Source organism: Mirounga leonina, unplaced genomic scaffold (assembly GCF_011800145.1).
Source record: "Mirounga leonina isolate KUSES-001 unplaced genomic scaffold, KU_Mleo_1.0 Mir_151, whole genome shotgun sequence".
Lineage (NCBI taxonomy): Eukaryota > Metazoa > Chordata > Mammalia > Carnivora > Phocidae > Mirounga > Mirounga leonina.
In genome coordinates this window covers 8161750-8176848 of record NW_023270377.1, presented here as the reverse complement: position 1 = coordinate 8176848, position 15099 = coordinate 8161750, and the positions used below count along the sequence as shown (strand labels likewise).

Here is a 15099-nt window from a genome sequence, read left to right as displayed (position 1 = left end):
CAATGGAGGCATTGATCTCTCACAGGGAGAATGGGGAGCGAGACAAAGGCTTTGGACAGAAACTCAGAAGAACGAAGCATAAGAATAGAGCTCAGGATGAGGGAGGCAGTGGTCAGAGTTGAGTTTTGAAAAGATCGCTGTGACTAAAGAGTACACGATTAAATGAAGAGGAAGAAGCCTCAGGCCTGGAACAGCCATCCAGGTGGAAGAGCAGAATCCACAAGAAGAGAGGGGCCCCCCATAGCGTTCCCATGGGGCTTTGTGGAAGTTAAAAGCACAGTATCCAAACCAGAGACATGATCGTCCTCCCATAGAGAATGTCTTCTCGTTGAAGAGCAGACGTGGCAACTGGCCTTCTCTTGTTTTAAAACATTTTGAATTAATTGCCAACACTTACTTACTTATTTATTTATTTATTTATTTATTTATTTATTTATTTATTTATTTTAGAGAGAGATTGAGAGTGCGTGAAGCAGGGGGAGGGGCAGGGGAGAGGAAGAGAATCTTTTTTTTTTTTTTAAGATTTTATTTATTTGAGAGAGAGAAGGAGCATGAGAGGGGGGAGGGTCAGAGGGAGAAGCAGACTCCACTGAGCAGGGAGCCTAATGCGGGACTCGATTCTGGGACTCCAGGATCATGACCTGAGCCGAATGCAGTCACTTAACCAACTGAGCACCCAGGTGCCCCAAAGAGAGAGAATTTTAAGCAGGCTCCACGCCCAGTGCAGAGCCTGACACAGGGCTCGATCACCCAATATTCATTTTTTTTATTGAGATATAATTGATACATACATTGTGTTGGTTTTAGGTGTACAACACAGTGACTTGGTATATGTATATATTGGAAAATGATTACCACAATAAGTTTAGTTAACATCCATCACTGACTGAATCACTACAATTTTTTTTCTTGTGATTAGAACTTTTAAGACTTGGGGCACCTGGGTGGCTCAGTTGGTTAAGCAGCAGACTTCTTTTTAAGATTTTATTTATTTGACAGAGAGAGAGACAGCGAGAGAGGGAACACAAGCAGGGGGAGTGGGAGAGGGAGAAGCAGGCTTCCCGCGGAGCAGGGAGCCCGATGCAGGGCTCGATCCCAGGATCCTGGGATCATGACCTGAGCCGAAGGCAGACGCTTAACAACTGAGCCGCCCAGTCATCCCTAAGCAGCAGACTCTTGATTTCAGCTCAATTCATGATCTTGGGATCATGGGATTGAGCCCCAAGGAGGGTCAGCTCTGCACTCAGTGGGGAGTCTGCTTGAGATTCTCTCTCCCTCTCCCTCTGCCCCTCCCCCCACCCTTTCATGTGCTCATGTGCTCTCTCTCTAAAATAAATTTTAAAATCTTTAAAAAAAAGAAATTTTAAGGGGTGCCTGGGGGGCTCAGTCATTAAGCGTCTGCCTTCGGCTCAGGTCATGATCCCAGGGTCCTGGGATGGAGTCCCATGTCGGGCTCCCTGCTCAGCGGGAAGCCTGCTTCTCCCTCTCCCACTCCCCCTGCTTGTGTTCCTGCTCTCCCTATCTCTCTGTCAGATAAATAAATAAAATCTTTAAAAAAAAAAAAAAGAACTTTTAAGACTTTCTCTCTTAGCAACTTTTATATATAAATATGATATTAACTGTAGTCACCATGCTGTACATTATATCCCCAGGACTTTTTTTTTAAATTGGAGTATAGTTAACACACAATTATACATTAGCTTCAGATGAACAGACCTATTTATCTTCTAACTGGAAGTTTATACCTTTTGACCACCTTTACCCATTTCACCCAAGTTACCACCATTTAAAACTCAGAAGATTCCACATGAAATTCTGACTTCTGACTTTTCTTGGAAAAAATCATAAGCTTTCACAACAGTAGTCCTACTATTTTTTTTTTTTTTAGAGCCAGCTGGTGGGAGAGGGGCGAAGGGAGAGGGAGGATCTCAAGCAACCTGACGCAGGGCTCTATCTCACAATCCTGACATCATGACCTGAGCCAAAATCAAGAGTCAGATGCTTAACTGACTGAGCCACCCAGGCGCCCCAGTAGTCCTACAGTTTTGCCCAGCAACACGGCAAGAGAAGAAGTAGCCACTGCTCTCTTTCAGTGGGGCCCTCATTCTTCATTTTGGCATTGTCACCACCATCCCCTCCTGCCTCCCTGACACTTAGTCGCCCCTCACCATCCTGCTGATCTAGTATTTCCTTACACTCTGCCTGCTCCACTCATTTCCATCACCTGTTATGTGCGAATTCTCTAGAAGTTTCGGGCATACAGGTGTCTTCATATGAGGGATTGGCCAAAGTGTCTCTATGAAATGATACTCCCACATATCTGTTTATTTTCTTTTGCACACCTCCCAGGGCAGTGCCTTTCAGTCTGAGCTATAGGTTCTTCAGAAGTGTTTAATAATTATATTTGATATATTTTAACAACCTTAGCTTTAGAATACAATTTAAAAAATTCACACATTCACTCCAATGTGTTATCAACCAAATGTTAATTCAACCACAAAATATTGCTTGCGCCAGTAGGTTGCACTGTTTTGATAAGGCCTCAGAAATAATCTTTATTTTTCAGAAATAATCTTTAGTAATTGCTATCCAATCGATGAATAGCTTGATGGTGCAAAGGCTAGTGGCTTAAAAATGCCACCATCTGTCTCTAATCTTCAAGTCTTTCTCAGTATTGTCTATTGAAGTAAACAGGCTATTGAAGCTGGTGTACCACTGCAAATGGCCATCACAACTGCCATTTCAAATTAGACGTATCAGAAACCAAGAGGGGTGCCTGGGTGGCTCAGTCGGTTGGGCATCTGCCTTCAGCTCTGGTCACAATTCTGGGGTCCTGGGATCAAGCCCTATATAGAGCTCCCCACTGAGTGGGGAGCCTGCTTCTCCCTCCCCCTCTGTCCTTCCCTCCCACTCGTGCTCACTCTCTCTAGTGCTGTCTCTCTCTCAAATAAATAAATAAAATCTTTAGGAGAAAAAAAAAAAGGAAAACCATGAACCTGTTGCTGTGGGGGGGAAGAAGAACTAGACCAGTGGAAGGCAAGAATTGGAAGCTCTTTTTTCCTATGGAACACTTTCACTGTATATCATTTTTTAGAAGATTTTATTTATTCATTCATTCATTCATTCATTCATTCATTCATTCATTCATTCATTCATTCATTCATTCATTCATTCATTCATTCATTCATTCATACATACATACATACATACATACCACAAGCGCCAGAGAGAAGCAGAGGGAGAGGGAGAAGCCGACTCCCCGCTGAGCAGGGAGTGGTGGGGCTGATCCCAGGACTCTGGGATCATGACCTGAGCCGCAGATGCTTAACCGATTGAGCCACCCAGGCGCCCCTCACTGTATATCTTTTTACACTTCTTTTAAACAACATACAGTATGAACTATTCCAAATGTAAAACAGAAATTCTCATTGTTCAATTTTATTATAAACCAGTGATTACTTAGGGATTCATTATGACAATAAAACACTTCTGTGAGGATTTCTTTTGAGATGGGTTCTGTTTTTTAGAAACTTTGAACTTACTTTTCTAAGAAAACGCTCTTTGCCTTACTCCTGCCCCCGAAGGTTTGGCGGGCGAGCGCGCGGGGAATGGTACAGAGAGACCGCCGAAGCAGCAGGTGGCGCTGCGAGCACCACGAGCACCTGCCCGCGACACCCTTTCTCTGAGCAATGGCGGGTGATAATGGGGGCCTCCCTCTGGGGGTGGCTATTATGAAGCCTGATCGCAGGTGCCCAGTAGTGTCCGCGCCCCAGCGGGATCGCTGAACCTCGAAGAGGGTCGGAGAAAACATGGACCGTGCACCCTTTCGCGGGGGCCAGGGTGCCGGTGGCGGCGCAGAAAACCGCAGGCCGTGGGGCGAACTCACGCCGAGCGGCAGGCGGAGCGGCGGGCAGCCCCGGGGCGGGCGGGGTCCTGGAAGAGGAGCGAGCCGGCGGCCTGAGGAGGCTACTGACTGAGCACCGCACCGGGGGAGAGAGGAGGCGCGGCGGAGCGGACGGGCCCGGAGGTGACAGATACACGGCGCGGCCGGGGCGGCGAGCGAGCGGGCGGGCGCGTGCGGGACGCAGCCATGATCACTTCAGCTGGTGAGTGCGATCGCTGCCGGCGCCGAAAGGGAGGAGCCGCCACGCCGGCTTTTAGCTGAGTCAGGGCCGGTGACTGGGCACCTCCCGGCGGAGCGCCGGCCTGCGCGGCCCCTCGCTGCCCACGGCCCACCCCCGGCCCGGGGGCTGGCAGTCTGGTCCGGCCTCTGTGAGGGCCCGACGAAGACCTCGGCTCGGGGGAATCGCGCCGGGTCGTCCGCCTGGGCATCCCTCCCCAGGCACACCCCTTGCCCGGACCCGAGGGGCTTCTTGGGCCCTTCCCCGACCCCGGGGAGGGGGGCTTCCTCGGTTCTGTCCCTCCCGAAGTTGGCCCTGTGGGGCCGTGTGATCCCAGCGCTTCCTCGCAGGTGGTTAGGATGGGACGGCCCCCCTGTGCGGTCGGCCGGTAAGGCAGCCTAACTACTACAGAGGTGCCCTGGATCTGGCTCCAGCTCCGTTCCCCTTGGAGTCAAACCCGAAATTGCATTTGAGGCGGGTTGTTTCTGGGGCTGTTCCGAGAGTATTCGGTGCAGGCGCCCAGAGAACGTTTGTGTTCGGTGAAGACAGCCCCCGGAGACTGCATTATACTGATGCTCTACCTATGGTTGGGAGGCTAGGTGCTCCGTACATACTCTGCATTGAAGGAAGAATTCATGGGTGTGCGGAGCAGGTTTCATACACGCAACCATTGCATATGTAGATTCGGGTGATGACATTTGAAATGGGATAAGCTGTAAAGATCCGGTGGAGACTTTTTAAGCCCCCCCCCCCCCCCCCGCCATCCCCCGCTACAGACCGATTTGCATATAGCTGTGCACAGCCTTGGTGTTTTTTGCTTGCCGGCTCACACACCCTTTTCTCGTCCTGTCTTATCTACGTTTGTCCCACAAGTATTTTGTTGTAAACAGACTGGGGCTCAGACTAACTTGTAAGGAGCCCAAACCCATACGTTTGTGAGGATTGCTGCAAGGAATTGATGGAGACCCTAGAGACACAAAAGCTATTTTCAGAGACTTCAAGAGCTGTCACCTGTACCTGGAATTAGACTTTTGTCCCCACGGGATACAAATGAGATGAATTTTAGTTCAAATAGGAAAGAGTTTTTTCCAGTCACAGCTCTTTAAAGGTAAAATAAGCATGAAGTTTCTTGCCGCTTGTAAATGTAGGCCTCATTCTGTTTCACATCCGTCCACTGCCACAGCTTCTTATTAGCCCAGACCACCTTTATCTTTTGCCTGGGTTTCTGTAACAGCCTTAAGATTTTGTTTTTTCCAGTGTTATCTTCGTACAGTCCATTTTTCTTGTAGTCAGAGTAATTTTTTTCAAACTTTAGTGTCTTTTTTTTTTTTGCTTAAAATCTAGGGATTTCCATTGTGTTTAGAATAAAATCCAGACTTTTAACCAAAGACTTACATAACTGGATTCCTGCTTTGTCGTATACTACTTTGTTCCTCACTCACTACATCCTATTCATACTGGCCTTCTTTCTGTTCCTTGAATATGTCAGTTTCTCTCCTAACCTCAGGACCCTTGCACATCTTGTTCCCTCTTTCTAGACTCTTTTTCCTTGAGTTTTCCCTTAGCTTCTCAATCTTTAGTCCCAGTTCCAATGTTAGTCTTTCCTGATCATTCTTTTAAAATAATGCTGCCTGCCTCTCTTCCCCTTAGCTGTCCCCTCCCTTCATCACAGTCCTGTGATTACTTTGTTTACTTAGCTGATTACTGTCTTTCTGGTACAATTTTGGGTGGCAGACTTTGTTGGTTTCGTAATCCTTAGAGCACTGTCAAGCAGATAGCAGAAGTTCAGAAGTATATTTAGAACGAGGGAATCAGGGGCGCCTGGGTGGCTCAGTTGGTTGAGCGACTGCCTTCAGCTCAGGTCACGATCCCAGGGTCCTGGGATCGAGCCCCCATCGGGCTCCCTGCTCGGCCGAAAGCCTGCTTCTTCCTCTCCCACTCCCCCTGCTTGTGTTCCCTCTCACGCTGTCTCTCTCTCTCTCCCTGTCAATTAAATAAATAAATAAAATCTTAAAAAAAAAAAAAAAAGAACGAGGGAATCAACTAATGAAATCAATAATTTAATCCCTAGAGTATTTTAAGGAGAGGCTGAAAAAGCACTTAGTGGGAATATAATAGAATTTAAACCTATTGCGAATGCCAAGAGTAATGATCTTTGAGGTCCTATTCTGAGACTCTGTGGTGATTTAATATATTTGTTACATTTACTGGATTACTTACCAGCCTTTGCTCAGAACCTTTTGTCACCTTGTTTCCTGTCCTGTGTCTCACAATGGCTTAGGATCTGTCCCAGGTGCTAAACAGGCTAGCTTCACAGTTTCGGTGTGGATTCGTCAGTTAATTCATTCATTTATTCTTTAGTCACTTGCTAGGCACTAAGAACACAGTGGTGAATAAGAGGTGAACACGTATGAACACATACTGTTAAGTTTTTCAAAAGACTTGTCAGCAAAAGGGAGTGGAGAGATAGAGATAGGTTGTTGCAGGAGAGAGATGTGAGATTGAGTGGGGTTTTGTGTTTTTGTGTTGTTTTTTTTTAACGTAATATAGGCAAGTAAAGTGAAATTATGCTAAAAAGCTTTAAAATAGTAACCCCCCACTCCTCTTTCCTCTTCCTCATCCCTGCAGATGGCCATTTTCAACTTTTAAGCTGTTTCTTCTGGCACATACTTTGTATTTATAAATAACATCCAAATATTACTATAAACTGATTGAACAAGTATAGATAATGTCCACTTACTTTTTATTATGGCAGAAGAGATTTTTCTAGCAACCTAAACTTTTCACATTCCTTATATACTTCCCTCTCCCCCCATCCAAAGGAAAGTTCTATTTTGTTTTTAAGTTGGGAAATAATTGTGTATGGAGTGTAGAGTATTTGATTTAGTTGTGTTCCATGAACAAAGGCTGCATTTCTAAGCCAGGACAACCAGGTAACAAATTAGTCATAAGTAATACCAAACAGGGGAGTGTAAAAAATTCATCACCTCTTTTGGTAAAAGCAGTTCAGATACACCATTGATTGATGATAGGCAATGGGTAGCATTTTTAGTTAATGTTGATGAAGTGTTCTGCTGTTTATGATCTGTTCCACATTTAAAGCATTCTTGTCTATCAGCTATTCCCTATCACTAGTTCACCAACGCCCATTACATTTTTTTTTAAGATTTTATTTATTTATTTGACAGAGGGAGAGAGAGACCAAGTAGGCAGAGAGGCAGGCAGAGGGAGAGGGAGAAGCAGGCTCCCCGCTGAGCAAGGAGCCCGATGTAGGGCTCGATCCCAGGACCCTGGGATCATGACCTGAGCCGAAGGCAGTCGCTTAACCGGCTGAGCCACCCAGGCGCTCCCCCACCCCATTACATTTTTTAATCTGTCTTCTCTGCATTCTGTCAGTTTAGCCTCTCTGTTCTGGACTTGTCATACCAAACTAGAGTACCAAGAAGTTCTTTCTGTCTGCTTTTATGCTTTTAGGATAGTAGTATCTCCTAGCCAACACCATGGTGTAGTTTAGTTGGCTAAATGTTGTAACCCTTCCTGTATGGCTCTTTCTAAAGACTGCTGGAGCTACTTGGCAAACCTACACTTACCAATTAAAAATGGCTACATCTGGGGCGCCTGGGTGGCTCAGTTGGTTGAGCGACTGCCTTCGGCTCAGGTCATGATCCTGGAGTCCCTGGATCGAGTCCCACATCGGGCTCCCTGCTCGGCGAGGAGCCTGCTTCTCCCTCTGACCCTACCCCCTCTCATGTACTCTCTCTCTCTCTCATTCTCTCTCTCTTAAATAAATAAATAAATCTTTAAAAAAAAAAAAAATGGCTACATCTCCCAAGTAAAGTTGTCTTGACACTTTTTAATCAACTCACAGTTTCTTGTTTCTTTTTTCTTTTTTTTAAAAGATTTTATCTATTTATTTGACACAGAGAGAGAGCTCAAGCAGGGGAAGCGGTGGGCAGAGGGAGAGGGAGAAGCAGGCTTCCACCAAGCAAGGAGCCCAGTGCGGGACTTGATCCCAGGACCTTGGGATCATCCCCTGAGCTGAAGGCTGACGCTTAACAGACTGAGCCACGCAGGCACCCCTCAGCTCACAGTTTGAATTCAGTGTTCCAGAATGACTTTTAAGATCTATATGGAAAACATATATACGAGAGACAGTTTAGTTTTCTTTTTTTGTTTGTTTTGTTTCTTTGTGGTCTAAGGACAGTGACTTCCCATGTATTTTTTCTAAAAATCCCTTTGGTATATGACTATATTTCAAGCTGTATTCTTTTGGAGAGGATAGTTTCCTTCACTTTCCAGTGTGTGCTAACACCTCACGGTCATGTGGGAAACACTGTGCTTGGGTAGGTGGAAGTCAGAACAAGTTAAGATTGCTCTCATTTAACATACCTTCTAGGTTACTTGTGATATAAAGGAGGTCCCTTAATATAGGCTTTTTTTTTTTTTTAAGATTTTATTTATTTGACAGAGAAACACAGCGAGAGAGGGAACACAAGCAGGGGGAGAGGGAGAAGCAGGCTTCCTGTGGAGCAGGGAGCCCGATGCGGGGCTCGATCCCAGGACGCCGGGATCATGACCTGAGCCAAAAAGGCAGACGCTCAACGACTGAGCCACCCAGGCGCCCCTTAATATAGGCATCTTGAAATAATTGATATATTTTACTCTGTTGAGTTGATGACTACACCTTTTTTTGTAAGTAATTTTATAACTTTTGGCTTATTTTGTGTGAATAAATTTTTTCTAAAATTGGGAAAATTTCCCATTTTGATCAGTAAGCTAGGCCAAAGATTCTCAAACTATAGTATCAGTATCACAAGGAAAACTTGTGGCCCCATAACTGGACCCCATCCCCACAATTTCTAATGCAGTAGCTCTAGGATGGGGCCAAGAATTTGCATTTTTAACAAGTTCCCAGGTAATGCTAATTCTACGGGTCCAAGGACTGCACTTTGAAAACCACTGAATTTGGCAAATAATGTGATTTTGTGGTGGCATGAAGGTTTGATAACACAACTCTTAAACTTTGAAATGTAAACATTTACAATTTTAAAGAATAATCATTCTAGTGAAGTCACTCCTCAAAAAAATACTTATTTTTTCCAATTGTGATATATTTTGACTAAGCAGTATCTTCTCTCTTAGCAGAAGATTATGGTTCATAATCATGATATGCCTTTTGTCTTATAGCTGGAATTATTTCTCTTCTGGATGAGGAAGAACCACAGCTTAAGGTATGAGTTGAAGAAAAATTAACTGGGGTTAATATGCATGCTGTGAAACTCTGAATTTAGTCATATTTGTGTATTTTCCATCATTTAAAATAGCCATCTTACCAAGTCTGTACCCATTCAAATATAGCCCCCCCCCCCCCCGGAAACTATTTTGGCAATAGCAGTTGATTTTCCCTAGAGCTTAACAAAGCTAAGGTAAATAATTCTCAGTATGGCACCAGAACACTCCCCGCCCACCCTTGTTTCTTTATCAAAGGAAAGCACAAAAAATTGTTTCTTCTCTGTCACATATTTTTAAATTACTTGTATTTGACTAAAGTTTGGAACATACCTAAAGTGGCTCTACACACCTGAATTCATTTATATCCAGTAATTAATTGTGTATATACAGAGAAGATGCTCATTATGATAAGGAATGAACTATGGCTAGTCTGATGTTTTATGATTAAAAACAGAAAGGAAACCTGTAAACCCAAGAGAAAACATAAGTCAGTAAATTTTTGTATTTGTCCTAGATTAAAAATTTTAGTAAATATGATTGAGAATTTGGCCATTGATTTGTCAGAAACTTTTTTTTTTTGTAAAATTTGTAATGGTAAGTCAAAATCAAATTTTATTTTTATCTTCTACAGGAATTTGCACTACATAAGTTGAATGCAGTTGTCAATGACTTCTGGGCAGAAATTTCTGAGTCTGTAGATAAAATGTAAGAAATTATTTTATTTGTATAAATTGTATTAAAGTAGATCAACTAATTCTCTGTGGATGTGGGTCATGTGGCTTTTAATTCAATTAGGAATTTGCTGCTACTAAACATACTTAGATTTGGGATTTTTAAGGAAAACCAGTTTGAGCTAGGCTTATACTTCCTAATTTCTTTCAGAGAAGTTTTGTATGAAGATGAAGGTTTCCGGAGTCGGCAGTTTGCAGCCTTAGTGGCATCTAAAGTATTTTATCACCTTGGGGCTTTTGAGGAATCTCTGAATTATGCACTTGGAGCTGGTGACCTCTTCAATGTCAATGACAACTCTGAATACGTGGAGACTATTATAGGTAATTATTTTCCATCTGGTAAAGCTTTATCTTGGCTTCTTTCTTGCTGTAGTGCATATAACATTTTTTTTCCTGAATTACTTCTTGCTGTTGCTGAATTTAATTTTAATTGGAAGTTCACAATCCTATAATCGTATGCAGGCTGAGTTTTTAGATCTGCCTTCCAGTTTGGGGATTATTATTTTTTGACATAATGAACAGTAACATTAGTAACAGTAACAGTGAAGACACTCACCTCACAAAACATTTTAAGAATGAATCTAAGAAATTATTCAGAAACAGCCTAATCAACACAAAGGTAGTTATCTTAGGTTATGGTTATTGTTACTCCAATGAGCATTCTGTTCTATGAAAAAATTAATTATTATGAGTAACGAACTAAATGACAGTAATTTATAGATTTGTTTCTAATACCAGAAACCATTATTGACTATCTCCATTTTGCTAGGCACTATGTTACTCATTCTACATGGCATGGTTTATTCCACAGCTGCTCCATGAGAAAGGTGCTATCCCTGTTTTATGAATGAAAAAAACTCGGGTTTTGAGATGGTAGAGACACATGACTGTTAAATAGGAGGGTCAGAATTTAAAACTCAGGCTTACTTCAAAATCCATATTGTTTCTACTGGCAACCATCATTTTTTCATTTATTTTTGAAGTGGGGGATAGCATACTGGCGAGACTTTGGGCTCTCTATCTTGTAAATTAAACTATAACTATGTAAGGTTTTGTTCAAAGATTTGTAGCTTTAAAAAATGTTTGAAAACTCCTGATCTAGTAGATGAAAGAATGGACTACATACCCTTCAGACAAGTCTGTAGGAATATAGTTACAGAGAGCACAAGGGTGTGTTCTATTATAGGTAATTATTTTCCATCTGGCAAAGCTTTTAAGAATGAATCTAAGAAATTATTCAGAAACAACCTAATCAACACAAAAGTAGTTATCTTAGGTTATGGTTATTATTACTCCGATGAGCATTCTGTTCTCAGTGGTGTGCAGTATATGTATTTTTTTTAATTGCTAATTTAGAAGAGGTCCGCATTATTCACCTGAACCCTTAAGAGGAGGATTTGGGTATTCTCTTTCAGAAATTGGGAAGTGCTGCACAAGGTGGTCCAAAGGGATACTTTTTTTTTTTTTAAGATTTTATTTATTTATTTGACAGAGAGAGACACAGAGAGAGAGGAAACACAAGCAGGGGGAGTGGGAGAGGGAGAAGCAGGCTTCCCGCCGAGCAGGGAGCCCGATGCGGGGCTCGATCCCAGGACCCTGGGATCATGACCTGAGCCGAAGGCAGACGCTTAACGACTAAGCCACCCAGGCGCCCCCAAAGGGATACTTTCAAATGTCTCTGATATTCCAACTAGAATTCTGCATTCATGGTTTTAAAGTTTTTTCCATGGTATTGTGAAAATGTTGCAGTTAACTTACTGCTGTTGGGGGCTCACTGAATTGGAGTTTTCATCTATAAATCCTATAGAAAGAACAAGTGGTTTTAAAGAATAGACCATAACATTTGAAACATGGAACACTTTCTCTATATTGAGTTAGAAATGGGGAGTTAAATACACTTAACCTCTTTTCTCTTATTTCAGGAATTTTTTTTTTTGATGAATACTGATAATTTTTTCAACAATGATGTACAAGTGCTTGCATTGCTACTATTTTCCAAATCATGTTTTAAACAGGACTGTTGGTCTATAAGGGGCTATGAGGTGGTAGATGCCTTCCCTCTCTCTAAATGCTATGTACCATCTTAGCTTATAGAAGGCAATTGTTGATAAATAGACCAATTCTGTTTGCTTTTCTTTGTGTGGCAGTGGGGTTCACCCTTCTAGTTTTGTAGGGACTTTTAGAATGGATTATTTTGGCGGCACCTGGCTGGTGCAGTTGGTTGAGTGTCCGACTCTTGGTTTTGGCTCAAGTCTTGATCTCAGGGTTGCGGGATCAAGTTCAAGCACAGAGCCTGCTTGAGAATCTTTCTCCCTCTCCCTCTCCCTCTCCTCCCCCTTCGCCCGTGCACGCACTCGTGCATGTGCGCTCTCTGTCTCCCAAGTAAATAAATAAAATCTTTAAAAAAGAATGGATTGTTTTGAACGTCAGTGAAATTTGTGAGGGGATACACAAAATAGAATTTGAGAAAGGCTTTCTAGGATCTTAATGAGTATTATACATCCAGAAAATTCAAGACTGGTAAATTTTTTCTCTGTTCTAAAAAGACTTCAGCTGGGAATGAGACTAGATTCTGGGATATAGTTATGATATAAACCTGGTAAATGAAAGCATGAACCTCATTTGAAACCTGGGAGGCATATTTTTTCCCCTTTGGTTACAATTTAAGAAAATTCCCCGATTGTTATAATTCGGAGGTTCCTTTCTGATAGGGTAGGTGTAATGTTTCCTCACTTAACTACATTTGGTTTAAAAAGCTCATATTAGGGCCTGGTAAAGATTTTCTGCAACCAGAATTGTTTAAGGTCTGCTTTGTGACTGCCACTTTATCCTTATTAACTATATGTAAACCTGCGTAATTCTGTCTGGATGAACTCTGAATTTGATATATTCCAATTTATAAAAGGACTCTGTTTCCCCCAAAATACAGATCCATTTAACTTGAGCCATCCAGTGGGCCAGTAATTCTTTATGCTAATTCAAATCATTTGTTTCCCAGGGCTGTAGTTTGCAACTAATTAATCTTGTTCATGTACCCTTTCTTCTCTTTGAAAGGGAGAGTGACAAGTCAATGAGTTATAGAGAGTATAAATATTTTATGTCATTCACTTGGGTAGCTATTTATCTTCCTTATGAAGGTGGAAGAAGGCTTAGGGAAATTCCCTTTATTGGTTATTTCTTACAAGTTTAAAGTGTGATTGTAAAGTAGTGTGAGTTAATAAACAAACTTAAATATTTCTCAACAAGTATACTACTGGCCCCCTTCAGTATGTTGCCCTGTCCGCCCCATTCAGCCAAATCATTGTGTAATGTGAAAGCCAAATCCTGCATGTATATACCACTGCGTGAATTTTAAGGCAGCAGTGGCAGTGGGAGTAGGGGTCTGGGACTGGGGATTGCATAGATTTCACCCACCTTACTTTGCGACAGTATTTCAGCAGATTTGCTACAGTTGCTGGAAAGGTTTTTGGAAATCTTTGGAATTGCCTTTAGAACCTGTGGCACATTTCAGGTTATTCATCAGTATTTTACGAGGATGATTTAGACATGGCCTCTACTGTCGATGAGCTAATAGTTTCACTAATTTGAAGAAGTCTAGTAATTTATTGCTATGTGATAATTTTTACAATAGGTCTTTTTTAATATCCTCAGTAATGGCAAGTATTTGTTTTTGAAAGTGAAACAGTAGCTATTTGTAGCCAACTCTGTCTAATAAGCAATATAGTTGAGTAATATAATTTTGGTCAAAATATAATACAAAGATAGAAATGTTTTGAATACCGTCAGCCTCATTGGAATTAGTATGTAAGCCCTCCAGTATAACTGTTATGAAGGGAATAGTATTAATTTGAATGTATAACTTCTGGAATTTAGAAGTTTTGAAATTTGCTTATTACTCTATAGTTATTCCATAAATTGTTTTGATTAAAAAATGAAGGCATTTGTCTTTTCTAGTATTTAGCCCTATTTATAAGGTGATTCGTTATTTTATTTTTCTCACAGCAAAATGCATTGATCACTACACCAAACAATGTGTGGAAAATGCAGATTTGCCGGAAGGAGAAAAAAAACCAATTGACCAGAGATTGGAAGGCATTGTAAATAAAATGTTCCAGCGATGTCTAGACGATCACAAGTATAAGCAGGCTATTGGTATTGCTCTGGAGACCCGAAGACTGGATGTCTTTGAGAAGACTATACTGGAGTCGGTAGGTAGATGATGTGATTTTAGAGATTGTTATTGATGGGGAATTGGCAAGGCAAGTCATTAAAACTAAAAACTCTGGGTACTGAAGAGAAAACCTGATTTAGAAATGATAAGGTGCTCTTTTGCCAGATGTTTTATTTTCATGTTTATATATGAACCTTGGCTGTGTTTCGTGGTCATCAAATACCTGCTTTTATCTTACCACATTCATTCCTTTGAAGTCTTGCGTGGGGAAGTTGTTTTAATTATCCTGCCCTTTTTAAAAAGCCTATACTGACAAACTATGTTAATGCATTTATTATGGCTAAAACTACAGATTAAATTCTTGGTTTGGGGGTGTTTTGCAATAATGACGACAGTTGTAGTAAGTCGGTGTAAGAAAGTGGTCAGGAAGGTGCATGACTGAGTTAAATGGACATTTGATCTTCATGCCCACTTTGCCTGACTCACCACCTATCTGTCTCCATGAGCTGGCTGTCTATACTGCAGCCTCTCCTCAGTTCCTAGATGTACTATGCTCCATTCCCCTTACCAGAAGTATTGCCTCTGCCAAAAATACTCTTTCCTGGGGCACCTGGGTGGCTCAGTCGTTAAGCGTCTGCCTTCGGCTCAGGTCATGATCCCGGCGTCCTGGGATCAAGCCCCTAGATGGGCTTCCTGCTCCATGAGAAGCCTGCTTCTCCCTGTCCCACTCCCCCTGCTTTTGTTCCTGCTCTCGCTATCTCTATGTCAAATAAATAAATAAAATCTTTAAAAAAAAATACTCTTTCCTTTCTTTACCTGCTTTTTTGCTGTTCAAGATTGAGAG

At 42.0% G+C, this 15099-nt stretch overlaps 1 protein-coding gene across 1 annotated transcript in view; it reads left to right on the top strand.

Moving 5' to 3' along the window:
• The first annotated feature begins 3946 nt into the window (after positions 1 to 3946).
• Positions 3947 to 15099, top strand: part of PSMD1 (proteasome 26S subunit, non-ATPase 1) — a 91663-nt gene continuing 80510 nt past the window's right edge. The window contains exons 1-5 of the mRNA XM_035006903.1: positions 3947 to 4106; positions 9309 to 9352; positions 9985 to 10058; positions 10236 to 10405; positions 14087 to 14292. Of these exons, the coding sequence (XP_034862794.1) occupies positions 4091 to 4106; positions 9309 to 9352; positions 9985 to 10058; positions 10236 to 10405; positions 14087 to 14292 (510 nt within the window). The 5' untranslated portion in view covers positions 3947 to 4090. The remainder of the gene's footprint in view (positions 4107 to 9308; positions 9353 to 9984; positions 10059 to 10235; positions 10406 to 14086; positions 14293 to 15099) is intronic.